Genomic DNA, 16,114 nt, shown 5'->3' with positions numbered 1-16,114 from the left:
TTTTTATTTTGCTTCAGTAAACAATTTTATTTTAATAATAAAAAGTGGTGAGATGTTGGATCCACCGAGACATATTAACATTTTTTATTATTATTTTAATTATTACATTGTTATTAGTCATTTCCGACAAACCTACAATTTGTATTTATGATAACTTAAATCTAGGTATATAACTGGGAGGACGCATCGGCCCTATCTCAGTCTCTGGTGAAATAATGTTTATATATTTTTATACGTACATGCTCTATTTTTATTATATGCACCTCACTACACAACACTATATAATATCAGATGGTTTGATTCTTTTGATTCTGCGTCGTCCTGTTCTGGTGATATCGAAAAGCTGCAATACTTCAATATTCTCATGAGAATGGAGTCCTCATGCTCCCTTGCAATTCTCTTGATTTCTTCGCTCACTGTGGGTATCTGAAGGACTCGATGTAGGTAATCAGTTCTATAGTATTTGGGTGTGCCCACAATACCTCTCATATTAACACAACGTAACATAACAACACAAATGTTAATATCGGTGAATTTAAAATAGTAGGTTGTTGTTAAGCCTTAGAGCACCAAAATTAAAGTAAAATAATACATGAGTTTAATCTATTGTAATTATATTGGAATTTTAAAGATAATATTAATGGTGCTCCAATAGTGCTTCAAAATTATTTTTAATCATCCAAGAACCATTCATAAAATATATCATTTTAACTTGTTTTTATATGTTTTAGGTATATTGGGCGGGTCCCATTTCTGGTGGAGTTTTAGCTGGACTTCTCTACAAACTCGCCTTCAAAGTACAGAAGGGAGACAACGATTCTTACGACTTTTAATCGAAGTATAACCTCATTCCACTCACCAGTTCTTTTATCACTCACCTTTTGCTGTTTTTATCTTGTTAAGCCCTCAAATAACCCATCCATATTAAGATAAAAATCTCACACGATTTGTTGCTAGTACTTAAGTAGACGAAGTAGAATTATTAATGATGAATGATGCAATTGTTATATTACTTCTTCTATATCAAACGCGTTTTCGTGCTTCATTTTTCTTGAAGTATCATAATATATTATGTAAGAGTTCTTCTCCTGATAGATTTACTTAATCTTATCGAATTGAAGAAATTATTACGTATGTTTGTATAAAATACTTGTAAATATTATCAGTATTAAATTAAACATAGTAAAAATGTTAGTGCGTTTTTCTTTTGTACATTATTACTTTGAAAACATTTACATTCCAATTTTAAAACAATATTTTAAATACTATTTTTGAATTGTAATCACTGGCAGTGAGTCAAAATCATGAGAAAATTTATGCTACTACATCTTTTAGAATGTTCATTCAGATCGCTCTTATTTTAGTATTCGGTCTAATATGAGTTATTTTTGTCTACATTGATTAATTTCTGTACAAATTTTGGCTTTTGGATTTTTAAAAAGTTTTGGCGGTAATTTAGGTAGTGACATCAGTAGTGCAACATATAGATTATGTTGTTACTGTCACTGTCACACTATTACTATTTAGCTAATCATATTAAAAAGTATTTAATAACATATATGACATCCAGTATACAAGCTACTTCTGTACGCCGATAAATATTTCTGATATGATTTAAGAATAAACTAAGAAATATCGAAAATATCGAGAGCAAAAGAGTTAAATGCAATTTACAATTCGACCGTATTCGCTTTAAAAAAATTTCAACCAGTACGCTATACTATTATAATCTATTCAAAATAACAGTGAATTCGTGTCATCAAGATATTTAATGTATTGCCTATCGTAACTTGTAAATTCGTTTTAAAATTAGACAATATTTTCCTTTCGTCATTGTGTATTTTTTCCGTCATTTTATTCTAATTAAAAGAGATAGAATGTTGCCTGATACGTTCGAAAATGAAATCGAAATAGCCTGCAAATGTTGTCCGGTTGTAAAATGTTTGCAAAATTTTTCGTAACATTAATGATTATGATAACAGATTATAATTGATAAACGTTATTTTCGTATTTTGTTTGTTTGGATTAATTTGAAATCGCTGGTTATGGTTTCTCTGATCGGAAATGCCAAAGCCATTATTTCTTAGATGACAGAGTAAGAAGCAGATTGTGTCTCTAATCAGTTACTTCGAACAGGGTCGAGATAATGGAGGTCCCCCTCTTGTCTGTAAAATGCATTAGAGAGTATCGATTCTGTTAATTTCTAAATTGCCGCTGATTTATTGGAAATGTTGCTAGTGTATTACAGTTGCATTGAATATTAGTATGAACACTGTTCATTCACCGAAATGAAACTTCATTGAGTAACGAGAACATCCCTTCAGACATTGGAATTTAAATCTTCCTTTCAGACTCATAGCAGTTTCCTGACATTGCTTTTAAATAATTACAAATTTTTAAAACATTTCATAAAGTTAAAGACTATCTCAGATATTAAGTTCAATTTGTGTACTTAGATAACATGAAAATAGCATAAAGACAACAAAAGTTGTACATGTAACAAGATGCAACATATTTAGTAATAATTCATTGTCACTATTCAATTCAATATCTACTATTCTTCATGCTGCAAATAGGAATAGCTTTATTTTTTCCACAGAGTTAGTGTTTTCCTGAAATTTTAAGGGCGTCTACTACGGAGAAATGAACTTATATATAATATGTTTCAATGACCGATAATATGTTTTTCTGTGGTTTAAAAACTGTTAAAGGACTAGGTGTAACTATCAGTTTTTGTTATGGACATTGCACAATACTGTAGTACGTCGGGGAAAAGGTCCCAATAAGGTGATCTATCAAAATTGTACTGACAATAAACATGTAGGTCAAGAATGATATACACGCAAGAATTGTCTGGGTATGTGGAAAGAAGCATTGTATTCAATAACACTTTTGGTTTGGATGAACTCCATCAGACATACTTAAGAAGAAATGGACAAATGGTGGATTCGAGTTACGTAGATTGGACAACAAGTGTTGGATGTAGTGGATATTAACTTCTTAGTTATTGACCTGAATAGCGATTAAAAAAGTGAGAGTGATTACATGAATCTTTCCGATGTGAGATTATGATCTAATGCTGATATTTACCGAGACAGGATGATGATAATGGATGATAATTAGAGAACAACTAAAGGTGTACATATATGCAATTGTTTAGAAAACACATGAACATTTGTTTAAAATATATGACGAGGGACGCAATACTGTAACATAGTAATAAGCAACTGTTTTGTAGATACGGCAAACGTATTAAGAAGGAAGGTATGGTTAAACCTAGTTTTATCAAGAACTATGTACACAGGTAGTAAGTAAGTTTATAAAAGAAGCTAAAGAGAAATACAGTGTTATCAGAATGACTTGGCAAGGAAACAAGAACTAATAAAGGTAAATATGCTTTCTAAAGAAAGTATAATAAATTACTTCAATTATTAGGATTAGGCCTCCAGAGGATACCACTAAATTTAAAAACGCTCCTCCTACCTCATAACTGGGGCCGAAAACAGTTCAATATAAAAATAATAAAAAACAACCCTTACCTACAAATTATTGTGACTGTACAATTAACTCTAGTTTCAGTCCTTCGATAATATATGCATTAGATATAGTTGTTAAAATAAATTATATTTGATAACATTATTTTTGTTTTATAATTTTATTTTGTTGTTTGTTTAATTTTGTTATATATCAAAGTTAAAATGAACTGGAACTCAAAGTTGATCACTGTTATATTGAACGGGCTATATATGCGTATTGATAGTCTACTCACCGAATTTTACTACAAAATTCAACTATTGGGCATATAAAATTCCACTTGCAATTTCAGAAAATTTCTTTATTATATGTTTTTATTTATTGTTTTGTTTTAATACACTTGAGATGAATTAACATACTCAAACAGTGCAAACATTGCAATGTTGCCGCATCAACTCTGAGTTTTAGTTTAGTTTGGATTTGACATTTCATCAAAATAAATTAATTGAATAAAAATGTTATCAAATATAATTTATTTTAACATTATAGTATATCTAGAAACTACAGTTAATTATACAGCCACAATAATTTATAGGTAAGAGTTAAAACCTCTTATCACTATTGCTTTCAAGAATTTTGCATACGTCTGACATTGTTGGTCGTTGTCCGGTTGTCAGATGTACGCTAAATTATTCAAAATATTAGTTATAATTACTACAGGTTATAAACCGGCAAACATTATTTTAGCTCTTCGATTATTTTAATAAATTTTAAGTCGCTCCGATATTCAGGGTCACAAATTGATTGCGGCTTTAATAAGTTATTTGGAAAAGGAACGAGATAATGGACTCCCCCTTTTGCCGGTAAATTCCTTTAGAAAGGCAAATATTGATGATATTAAATATTATAAGTCCCTAGAATTTTATTGAAAATGTTTTTAGCGGGTTACTGCCGCGCTAAATATGTTATTAGTGTTGCTACTGTGAATAACATCGCTTACAAAATGAAGAATAATACGTCAGGTTCACCCAAGGAAACCCGTCTATATACAAAGTGGGTGACGAATATTGACCAAGTGATGCTCAAGATAAGATGATATCCAGATGATATTAGCTCTATTCAAAACCAAATATACGAAATATACAAGAACAGTAAGTACACAAACTATTTTATTTATATAAACATAATTTAATACAATTATTTCAGAGAAAATTGTCTGTCTAGAAAATATACATAAAACAATTAAGGACTTTTTAAGGGACGTAAGATATCCTTTCATACACTAATACATGACATAAGGTTTAAATGGTGTAAAGATAACCCTCAGAAAGATTTAAAAGGCACAAAATATGACCTAGGAAGATAAACTATTGGAATTTGTGTACCTTGATCAAACTTGGATATTTCAAAATTGTTCATTGTGGCACTCTTGGCAAGACAGTAACAAAAACTATAAAGACAACAAAAATTGATGGAAAAAGGTAAATGTTACAATAGCATTCGATTAGGTTTTGTTGGCCATTATATTTATTAATAATTAATTGCAGATATATTGCTGGTCGAGAAGGATATTCCTTCAAGAACTGTTTGGATATGTGGAAGGAAGCAACACCTTCGGTTTGGATGAACTCGATAAGACATACAGATAAACTAATTGATAAATGGTGGAATTGTGAACATGTTTTAGACAGATTAGAAATTAATAGTTTAGTGATTCAATTGGGCAGTGAGTCGGAAGGTGATAGCGATTGAAGGAAACTTTCAGAATATGTGATAATGCCCTGCAATGCTGTAAATTTCTGAGACAGAGCGATGAGAGTAGAAACAGCTAAATGTATGCACATAATTAATTCAATATAACTGTAGAAAATGGTATTGTAGGGCGTGAAAAATTTGTGTGTACAGATATGACTGTAACTATTCAAAATTAAACATGAGCATTAGGTTAGAATGTATGAGGAGAGAATGAATACTAACTGTTTTGTAAATATGGTAAGTGTATTAGACAGAATTCAGTGATTAATTTTATGAAGAATAATGTATACAGATAGTAGCAGAAGAAATAAAATATATACTGATACCAAGATGACTTGACAAGTAAAAACACCATCGAAGGAAACAAGAACTAAACGTAAAAAGGTAAATATGCTCTCGAATGAAAGTAAAATACGTTTCTCAGATATACAATTGTTAATTAGGTGGATTAGGCCTCCAAGGGAATAGCACTACATAAAAAATGTAGTGGTGTGGAAAAGAGTTCAATGTAAACAAAACAAATCTAATCTACAAACTATTATACCTGTGTTTTTAATTTTAGTGTTCCAAGTTCTTTCTAAGTTCTTCAATAATATATGTATTAGATGTAGTATAATGTTAAAATATATTATATTTGATAACATCTTTGTTCAATTATTTTATTTAGATTAGAATTTTCTTGTATGTCAAAGCAATTTTGCTTTGAACTAAAGAACCAAAACTCGGAGTTGAAGAGGCAACGTTGCAATGTTTCGATGTCACAAATATCCAAGACGCATCACTAAAAAAACTTTGAATAGACTATATGTGTGAGTTACAAGTACATTTTTGATAGAACGTATAGTTACTCATTAAGGGAAATAAATTAACTGAAATTTAATATATATAAACAAAATATTATTTAGGAAACGTAGACTAGTTTTTCATATACTTAACCTTTTTGGCAAACTCCTACTCAGAAGGTGCGTATATCCTATAAGTAGTGTCCGACCTGAAATAGGTAATATCTCCATTTTTCTCCTGATTCAGAGAATGAAAAATAAAGTTAACAATTTTGGAATTATAATTTTATTATTTATTCACAATTTCTTTAAAAAATTGCTTTAAAAGCGATATCATTATCATTAATGCTAATGCAAAAATTTCTAAATAAGTAAATACAATAAATATTAAATAACTTAACTGTTGTTGGTTTCAAATCACTTCGGGTTGGATCTAGGGATGGCGGGGAGTAGGGTCGGATTTTTTTATATAAAAAATTTTCTGGCCTCGAAACTTTGAGGATCCTCCGGCCGAGACTGAGCAATAATTCCGTCCAAGAAAACAAGGGCTGGATAAAAGTGGGGTTTTAGCTACCTTTAGATAAAGGTCCTGTTATCTAGCTAACGTTTCGGTCGGTTGGGGATTTTCCTGTGGAAATATCGCTCAGATTCTTACCGACAAATATTACCTAAGTTTAAAGAAATAACTTCAACTGTCTTATATTATTTAATAATACTCCAATTAGTTTCTTCAATAAGAGAGAGGGTGAAGAGATACGGTAACAAGGCGGACGGCCCTCAAAATCCCACCGGACACAATGTATCATTATTGGACAATATCGTACAATATATATATGTAACTTTTAGTTATAAAAAGTTGGACAAATTTAGAAGAATTCATATTAATTCTGACAATGAAAACAGCTTTCTTCTCCTATTGGCGAAGTGATTATCGAATTTTGGAGACGGGAAAAGGGGGGGGGGTAGTTACAGAGGAGCAGAAAACTGATTTTATCGCTCTGTTTCTGGTTTTCGGTGTATTTTTTAACATAAAAATTGTTTTTAAAATGATAAATACTTCCATGCTTAACATTCATACAATTTTAGCGTACATAAATTTTTACATCTTAAACTAATGGCTTTATTTGTTCTTCGAAAAAAATAGGTAATCGAATTCAATACAGTAAGAACGAAAACGGTTGAAATTATCCCTCAAAATTTTGGTGGTTAATTGTTAGTTGATTTCTGAGAATTACAATAGAAAGAATTTTGAAAAAAAATTTACTCTTTATGTTATATGTAATCATTTTATAAGAAATAATGACTTTAAATTATATTAGTATATATTAACTAAAGCTAATTAATTCAATAAAGTAGAACAATTAACAACCATGAGCAATGGAGATAATTACAAGTTTACTTGCATAACAAAGTTTTATTTGACATGAATAACTTGTAATTCCCTTTAAATAAATAGCAATATAGATGTTTAAGAATAAACTTAAAAATAAATTTATAAAGTGAATTAAAATGTATTGTTTTAAATATTAAAATTAATTGAAACTAAAAAAATCGATAGTTAAACAACATAAATACATAATAAATGTAGAATAAAAATTAACTACTATAAACAATGGACATAATTACAAGTTTATTTGCAGAAAGAAGTTTGATTTGATATAAATAAGTTGTAATTACTTTCAAATAAATGATAATATAGATATTTAAAAATAAACTTAAAAAATAACAAAGTAATAAATGTGTGTGAATTAAAGTGTACTGTTTTAAATATTGAAATTAAAAATAAACAAATCGACAGTTAAACATGAATACATATTAAATATATAAATTGAATTATTATAATAAATTAATTAAATTATTGAACCAAATTAATGAAACAACACATTTATATTTAATGGTTTGTTCTAATATATTTGCTTATATTTTCTACAAATTCTTTCTATTGAATATTCTTTCATAATTATTAAATGACATAAATGTTAATCAAGTTGTAATTAATATATATAATTTTAAAAAAATGCAGGTAATTTTAGGTGTGATTTGGTTGATAGATTAATTTTTTCATTATATCTTGGTAGAGTATGACGAGATTTACATTGTTGTTAATTAAATAAATTATAATCGTTTATATTAAACCAAGAAAGTTATTATTCGAACCCTGTTTAGTTGGGAACCAAAAAATCGTTGGGATCGTTACGTCTAATTATTAATATAGAAGAGAAATATACATTTAGAATATTTAGAAAAAACGTGAATTTGTTTAACAGACACAACTCCTAAATACGGCACCGCTAGAACGTTATTAAGTTTAATTTGTTTTTTTTCTCTATTTCGTCTCGAACGTAGGTCACACGAATGGTGTACGTACTCACATCCATACCTATTATATATAATATATTCTTCAAATATATATAATATTAAGTGTTAAGGCATCGTTTTTAAATAACAAAATAATCTTGTTTTGGTACAGAAACAAAAACCAACTGCAAAAATCAACGATGAACAGAGCAGTAACAACCCATGATATGCCTGTAACATTTTTTTAGAAACAATCCAGCTGGTTGGTTTTTATTCCACGATTTACGAGTGTGACTATCTAGGAAGGGGGTCGGGGGGTATTTGTCGGTAGTCGAACAGAAAAAAAAACGACGTGTACACAATATGGGGGGCAAAAAAACAATGACATTTTTTTACTTCTTTTTACACCTTATCTTCATATCACAGAACAAATTTATGTAGGTAACATTAACAGGTGGATTCGAAGGAGGTTCGAGAAAAATCACGTAGGCTTCGGTGGGTTGACCATTGGCGGGAAACAAAATCGTTGAAGGCCGGTCCAGGGGAGGGGAAAAGGGGAGGTTGTTGATGGTGGGATGATTTTTCTCGAACTGGTTCTTTGTAATTTTTTGCTCTTACTCATTCTTAGATAAAACTTACTTTTTTTCAGTTAACGAGAAAATAACAATTAAATATTACGGTTACAACATTTTTTCATCATTTTTTTTTAATAGTATCATATAAAGCACTTAGGGAAGAATTATATAAGTTTTATGTTCAGAATTATAACGTTTCTTGTTACCGATCGATTACGTGCAGCTCAAGCACCGTTGAGCCGTACGGTCGGTCGGGCCGCTCATTTTATTCACTTAACAATTACTAGAATTCAAAATGTACTACTTAATAAAGGCTATTTACAGTGTTGCCGCTTATCCCGCTTTTTCGGAATACGTCGGGCTGGGATTTTTCACAACTACCTAAGTTAAAGTACTTGGCCCCAAAAATTATTCTCACTTATCCGGCAAATCATTTAACACGTATCGACCACGCCTGTTTGAATCTTATATGAAAGAAAAATCTGCTTGAATATCGTTGGAAAACGATACGAATTGACACGAAAGAAACGAGAGTTGTCAGCTCGAAAATCAACATGACAGAAACAAAATGACAACTTCTATGCAACATAACAATGACTAGATTATTGAAAATATAATTATATTTATATAATAATAAAAATATCGAATTTAAACATTTGATTGAAATGAAAATTTGATCTACAGTTAAAATTTTTATTGATATTTTTCGTACCAAAATTTTAAGAACATCCACTATTATTTACTTCTTTAGATTATTATTGAAAATTTGTAACAAAAGGTGTATTAAGAATTACAATTAACTTTTTTCATAAATTTGAGTTTAAAATGGACAAAAATAGTTAGATTATATATGATATTGAGTATAAAACAAAATTAAGTTAAATTTAATACTTAATATATCTCAAATTATGGTTATGCTTTGTACGAAAACAAAACTAATCAGTGAACAACAAAAAAAACATACAGGTGCTTTACAATTAACATTATTATTTTCATAAAATATTTATATTCACTAATAATTATTAAATATTATTTATCGTATTATTAAAAACACAACTAAATTTATTTTAGTATGCTTAATCGAAAAAAATGTAATATTTTAAAATTGAAAATTAAAATGGATAAAAATATGTAGGATATAACTATGAGTACTGGATTAAATAACAAATTTAATAGTTAATGTATATCAAATTTTGGTTAATATTTGTTAATATAGAAAATTTGTAATATTGAAATTTTGTAAATATTATCCGATAAATGATTATAAGTTAACAGATAATATTGATAATATGGCAAGTAAGACTTACGGATAATGTTATGACATTTGACAGTTATTCATTGTAGTTCCTGTCATTTAGTTTTAAAATAAAGACGAAAATAAACTATTAAATCATCTTTAATGGGTTCAAAATCATATAAGGTATCATACGGTGTTTTGTGAAACATAATAAAGAACGAAACTTGGACGCTTACATCTACCTCTGACTTCGTTCATCGCTGAAACTAATTTATAAATTATTTACCTTTAAGAAAAATATTGGCACTATTGAGAAAAATCCCAACCGTCTCACAATGTTCAGTGGTTGTTCTGATGGAGTTCAGTTAAATCAAGCTGCAAAACGGAGAGGGAGAGAGAGAGAGAGATAGAGAGTCGTATCACGTGACGTCCACCAGAACGAGCACTGTCAATTTACAATTTATTTTATTATGCATTAATTATGATAAAAATAATATTTGTTAACTATCAGATTTAGTTTAAATACAGATTGGCAGTAGTTAAAAAACTTTTAATAATTTTAAACTGTCTTTTTATATATATATTTATATGTATATTATAAAGAACTTCATATTCACAAGTCTTTGGTAGCCGAACATCATTAACACTATTATATTTATAAGGAGTTCGTTTGTGTTAGTTTCATTCTTACTGGTGCACCAAAACTATATCGTAAACGAAAATATAGCGGGGGAATGTTGTTTTTGGATTACTTCGACTAAAAAAACGATTATCCGAAGCTATTATTAGCGTGGATATAGAACGAACCTTGGTATTAAAGTTGGTAAACACTGACAGTGTAAACAAACTTATGGGGGAGTAGAATGCGTCAATCAAAAAAATCGAGATGAATGCCGGTTTTATATTTCGCTTGAGCATCGTTAAGCACTTGTTTCCATATGAACCAGCAGCTGCCACTGGCATCTGTTAACGCTTTAAGGCGTAAATAATCAATTCCTTATTGGCCGAAAAGAAAAATCGATTCGCTATACGTACGAACTTCAATAGATTATCGCGACTTTCTCGAATGTTCCCATTGATTTTCGACAACGCTCGCGTGGAACCGGATAGAGTTCGAGAGCGCCACCTAAACTAAACCGATTTATGCTGAAGTGTTTGAAGAGTTTATCGGGTTGATTACTTCTTTCGGTAGACAGGTAAGTCCCTTATCACGCACGTAAACAGTAAGGAGTGAGGAGGGCGGGGAGGTTTTGCGGTAGAGCGAACGGGTGGACTAAAACGAAAGTGGAATACGAATCGCGCACAATTTTTCCCGGGTTTTACTCTTTTATAGAGTGTTCAGTTTCTGCTAGCACCAATCGTCGTCATCTGAGTCGGAATGGCGAGATCTGTAAACGATTTTTAACTTTTTAGCTTTTCTGTTGAACTCGATATCAAATTGACGTGAAAGTAATTTCGGCTGTATATGAGCTTTTAAGGTTCTAATTAATTTTCATCGCTTATTATAATTTCCGTTTATAACAGGTCGATTGAAAAGTCCCCGGCCTACCATAGTAAAACACTTTTTTTTTGCCAAAATTATTTTTGTTTTATTCAACATAATCCCCTTCAAGGGCGATACACTCATTATAGCGACTCTCCAACTTTTCGATACCATTTTTGTAGTAAGATTTGTCCTTTGCTTAAAAATAGGCCTCAGTTTCTTCGATCACCTCTTCATTCGACGAAAATGTCTTCCCAGCGAGCATTTTTTTCAAATATGAGAACAGGAAATAGTCGCTGGAGGCCAGATCTGGAGAATACGGTAGATGAGGAAGCAATTCGAATACCAATTCATGGATTTTTGATACAGTGCATTGTCTTGGTGAGACAGCAATTTCTTTTTCTTCAAATGCAGCGGTTTTTCGACGATTTCGTCCTTCAAAAGGTCGAATAACACTATGTAATAGTCGCTGTTGATAGTCCTTCCTTTTTAAAGGTAGTCAATGAAAAATATTCCATGCGCATCTTAAAATGCAGACGCCATAAGCTTGCCTGCCGACTGTTGCGTTTTCCCATGCTATGGAGCGGATTCATCGTGTGTCCTCCACTCGGATGACTTTCGATTGGACTTCGAAGTGAAATGATGGAACCATGTTTCATCCATTCTCACATATCCACGCAAAAACTCGGGTTTATTACGCTTGATCATCTTTAAACACTGCTCCGAATCATCAACTCGTCGTTGTTTTTAGTTAAAAGTGAGCTCGCCCAGCACCTACTTTGCACAGAGCTTTCTTATACCCAAATATTCGTGAATGATATGATGTACACGTTCAGTTGGTATCTTTAGAGTATCGGCTAGTTGCTTTAGTTGCTTCACTCAAAATGTTATAATTCACAAACTAATGATTCGACAGCTGTTAAATTTATACACGCATCTTTAGTCGCCTTTAGGCGCCTTGAGATGACTAAAATGATTGAGGCAACTAAAAACATATGGATTTAAATCTAGTAGCGCCATCTATGTGTCAGGCCGGGGACTTTTCAATTGACCTGTTCGCCTACCCATAATAAAAGATCTAATAAATAGCTGGTTGGTGTTGATTGGTGTTAGGTGGAGCTGGTATGATTAATGAGAAAAAATTCAATACATAAAAAATTATTATATAATATGAATTATGAAAATGATAATGAACATCAGGTTTCTGTAATTTTTGAACTAAAATACCCGATGTCGAAAATATTGACTAATTAATTCAGTAGCATCAGGTTAAGACTACTGGGTGGTTTAAGCAATCCACACCTATGCCCATTTCCTATTCCAAATAAACTGTAGTCTCTCCCAAATACCAGCAAACTCATGTTATCAAGATGTATGATATATTTCCTATTGCAGTTTGTAAGTTCGTTTTAGTAAGTATACGGTAAAATTCATGGTGGTCCAGAGATTCGGCTACTTTCGGCACTATTCGCATATCGGTCGGCGCAATATACTCCCAGGAAGCCAAAATGCAAAAAGTTCATGTTGCCAAATTTAGTATTAGGTTATTTGAATTATGCATGTAATTAATTTTAGAAAATTCATTTATTTAACAAGACTCTCTGAAAATAACTTTTATATTTTGTTGTATAATAGAGTAGATACGATTTGTACTATTTAGTACAATATATAGTTATTACTTCTAGATTTGGCAACACTGCATTTCTCAAATGGCGATAAACCGTATTGCTCGGTTTGTTGCTCTGTTTGTTCATGTTTAATATTGGCCACTTATTTGTTTATATATTAAAGCAAGCAATATGGCTAAAGAACGTATTTTAATTTAATATTTTAGCATTTTAACAGGATTTATATATAGGGAGAGCAGGGTAAGTTTAGTTGCAGTTGTTACAAATAGGATAAATCAAATGACATAAATTTTGCACTGATGTAAATTAATTTGTCAATTTTGTAATAAAACACGCTTAGCAGCAAGAAAAAGAAATTGGCATATGCAAAAATATCACTAACAGCTTGCTGCATAACTAAAGCCGATGACAGAAAGGATCATCTGCCCTCTCTGTGTCTTCAACTTGATGATTTCAGTGAATTTCGGCAGTATTTTTGTCGGATCCATAATTCAGATGTTAAACAATCTAATATATATTTTAAGAATTTGTAAGGCTTTGAAATTTGGAAACCACAGTACGATAAAGAAAAAATATTATTGCTTAAAGAATTTTTCAGAGAGCAAAAAGTTTCAAGAAGTCAAGAAGCCTAATATACAACTCTATAAGGAGTAATTCTCAAGGTAGTAATTTCCATAAATGTATCGATGTGATTATTGTCTTAGGAATAAATTCTAGGCAGACCACGATAAGGCAAGAAAAGTGAAGGGCAAAAAAGTCCGTCTATATAAGTATATTTTTGTGTATTAAGAATGCTAATCGACTCAATTCTAAAGCAAGTACAAGTAGCCAATATGTGACAAGGTAATAGAGAATTATATGTTTAAGTAATTTCAAGTAATCGTTCAGTTTATAGGCATTGGAGAAGTGCAGGAAAAGATTGCATACCATTAATTCTAAAAAGGTAGTTATTTGGGAAAGTATTGTACTTGCTATTGTATGATAGGCTGATAACGAAGAGTAATCTACCAAAATACCAAACAAGAGAAAAGCAGACAAAATATTAACACTATTGGGTTTTTAGGTACTTGAGTGTTAATTTCATTATATATGGTGGTGTTTTTTTAGTGATAAACCTTTTTACCATGAAATGCTTTTCTTTATTTGGGAAAAAGTTCTATTGCAACTTTTATTGTATTGTAACTAATTAATTAACGGTTATTATTAATTAAGGAGGTTATTGTAAAATTTTATTTATACATTTGTATTGTCCAGATATGTGATAGTTTAGTAAATGGTATATGACATAGTTAAGGTTCATTATTTTATATCCTTTAAATTTTATGATGTATTTTTCTTTTTTACGTCCTTTAAAATGTTTCGATAAATTAATGCCATCTTCTTATTGTTTTTAAAGGTCAATCTTTACTATATATATATATATATATATATATATATATATATATATATATATATATATATATATACATATATATATATATATATATATATATATATATATTTACCTGTATTGTATATATAGGTTAATATAAAACTTTTACATTATCACTTGATTTTAAAGACTAATTCTATGCCGGTTTCAGAATCTTGGTTATAATTAAAACACAGAGTCACCCACAGCGTCCCAATTTGTTCCCATGTGCGTATATTCAATCTACCGGACCACGATGATTTTTAATGTATCCTGTTTTAGTATCAGACGATATATTCATTGATATTTTACTCTAGTTAAAAAGAGCTTTTTACTATTAGTATGGCTGAAAATGTCGAAGCCAATAAATAGTTTGTCAGAAACAGATAACGCTCTAGTTAATTAATAAATGAAATTACTGGAGCTTTGAGTGGAAATGTTTTTATTGTGTTGCATCTGCTCTGAATAACACTTTAACTGAAAAGTCCCAATGCCTATGCCTAACACATAGATGGCGCTAGTATTTTGCACTCAGCGCTTTTTAAATTAATACTAACCTTCAAAAGAAAGTTGTTAACATTTCAAGATATTTTTCGCATAAGGTCATGAGTTATTGTGATAAGAGTGACACTACTTTTGTCAATTTCAAAGCAATGGACCAAAAATATTCTCGTGATTTAATTGTACATTGTTTCTTGATGAAAAAATGCCGTTTAAGCGAAGCAATGGCTTGAGGAGTGTTACAAGGATTCCGCTCCATCAGAAGCAACAATAAAACGTTGATTTGCTGACTTCAAATGGGGTCGTAGAGAAACCGATGATGTAGAATACATAGGACGTCCAAATGAGGTGGTAACACCCCCAAAACATAAAAAAAATTCCACAAAATCGTTTTGAATGATCTAAAAGTCAAGATGCGTAAGTTAGCGATCATCGCAAATATGTCAAAAGAACGTGTTGGTTGAGCATTTGACTATGAGGAAGCTCTGCTTAAAGTGGGGCCGCGTTTGCTCACTATTGCTCATCAAAAACAAAAACGAAGATGATTCTGGCCATGTTTAAAAGTAATAGGCCTGGATTTTTTGCATCGATATGTGAGAATGGATGAAACATGGATCAACACAAGTGGATAACAACTGGCGAACCTCGCCCAAAGCGCCCAAAAGCACAACAACACACTCGTTATTTTGGGATGTGCGTGGTGTAATATCCATCGATTATCTTGAGAAGGGAAAAACCATTAACAGTGAATATTATATAGTGTTATTGCAGCGTTTGAAGGCCGAAGTTGCAAAGAAACGACCGCATATGGCAAGAATGTGTTTCAACAAGACAATACACCACAAGTCAATCAAAACAATCGCTAAACTACTTGAATTATACTTCAAATTGCTCCCACATCCACTATATTCACCAGATTAGGTTCCCAGCAACTACTGGCTGTACGCAGACCTCAATGCTCACCGGTAAG

At 30.9% G+C, this 16,114-nt stretch overlaps 2 protein-coding genes and 2 long non-coding RNA genes across 11 annotated transcripts in view; 3 read left to right on the top strand and 1 right to left on the bottom strand.

Annotated features, from left to right (window-relative positions):
* Window positions 1–1,194, top strand: part of Drip (aquaporin homolog protein drip) — a 61,253-nt gene extending 60,059 nt beyond the window's left edge. For both annotated transcript variants that reach the window (XM_076402321.1, XM_076402320.1), the window contains exon 6: window positions 732–1,194. In XM_076402321.1, the coding sequence (XP_076258436.1) occupies window positions 732–833 (102 nt within the window). In that variant the 3' untranslated portion in view covers window positions 834–1,194. The remainder of the gene's footprint in view (window positions 1–731) is intronic.
* Window positions 1,195–5,474: 4,280 nt separating this feature from the next.
* On the top strand, window positions 5,475–5,872 carry LOC143195287 (uncharacterized). The gene is made up of 2 exons (XR_013005511.1): window positions 5,475–5,613; window positions 5,673–5,872. It is a non-coding gene; the product is annotated as an uncharacterized LOC143195287 (long non-coding RNA).
* A 2,422-nt stretch (window positions 5,873–8,294) lies between these two features.
* LOC143195284 (voltage-dependent calcium channel type A subunit alpha-1) overlaps window positions 8,295–16,114 on the bottom strand; it is a 182,784-nt gene continuing 174,964 nt past the window's right edge. For all 7 annotated transcript variants that reach the window (XM_076402295.1, XM_076402290.1, XM_076402288.1 and 4 more), the window contains one exon: window positions 8,295–11,509. In XM_076402295.1, the coding sequence (XP_076258410.1) occupies window positions 11,470–11,509 (40 nt within the window). In that variant the 3' untranslated portion in view covers window positions 8,295–11,469. The remainder of the gene's footprint in view (window positions 11,510–16,114) is intronic.
* LOC143195286 (uncharacterized) lies at window positions 12,809–14,496 on the top strand. The gene is made up of 3 exons (XR_013005510.1): window positions 12,809–13,894; window positions 13,950–14,075; window positions 14,128–14,496. It is a non-coding gene; the product is annotated as an uncharacterized LOC143195286 (long non-coding RNA).

Source organism: Rhynchophorus ferrugineus, unplaced genomic scaffold (assembly GCF_030347505.1).
Source record: "Rhynchophorus ferrugineus isolate W39M unplaced genomic scaffold, kcgeb_rfMv2 rfM4, whole genome shotgun sequence".
NCBI lineage: Eukaryota > Metazoa > Arthropoda > Insecta > Coleoptera > Curculionidae > Rhynchophorus > Rhynchophorus ferrugineus.
This window is presented reverse-complemented; position numbering and strand designations above follow the sequence as displayed.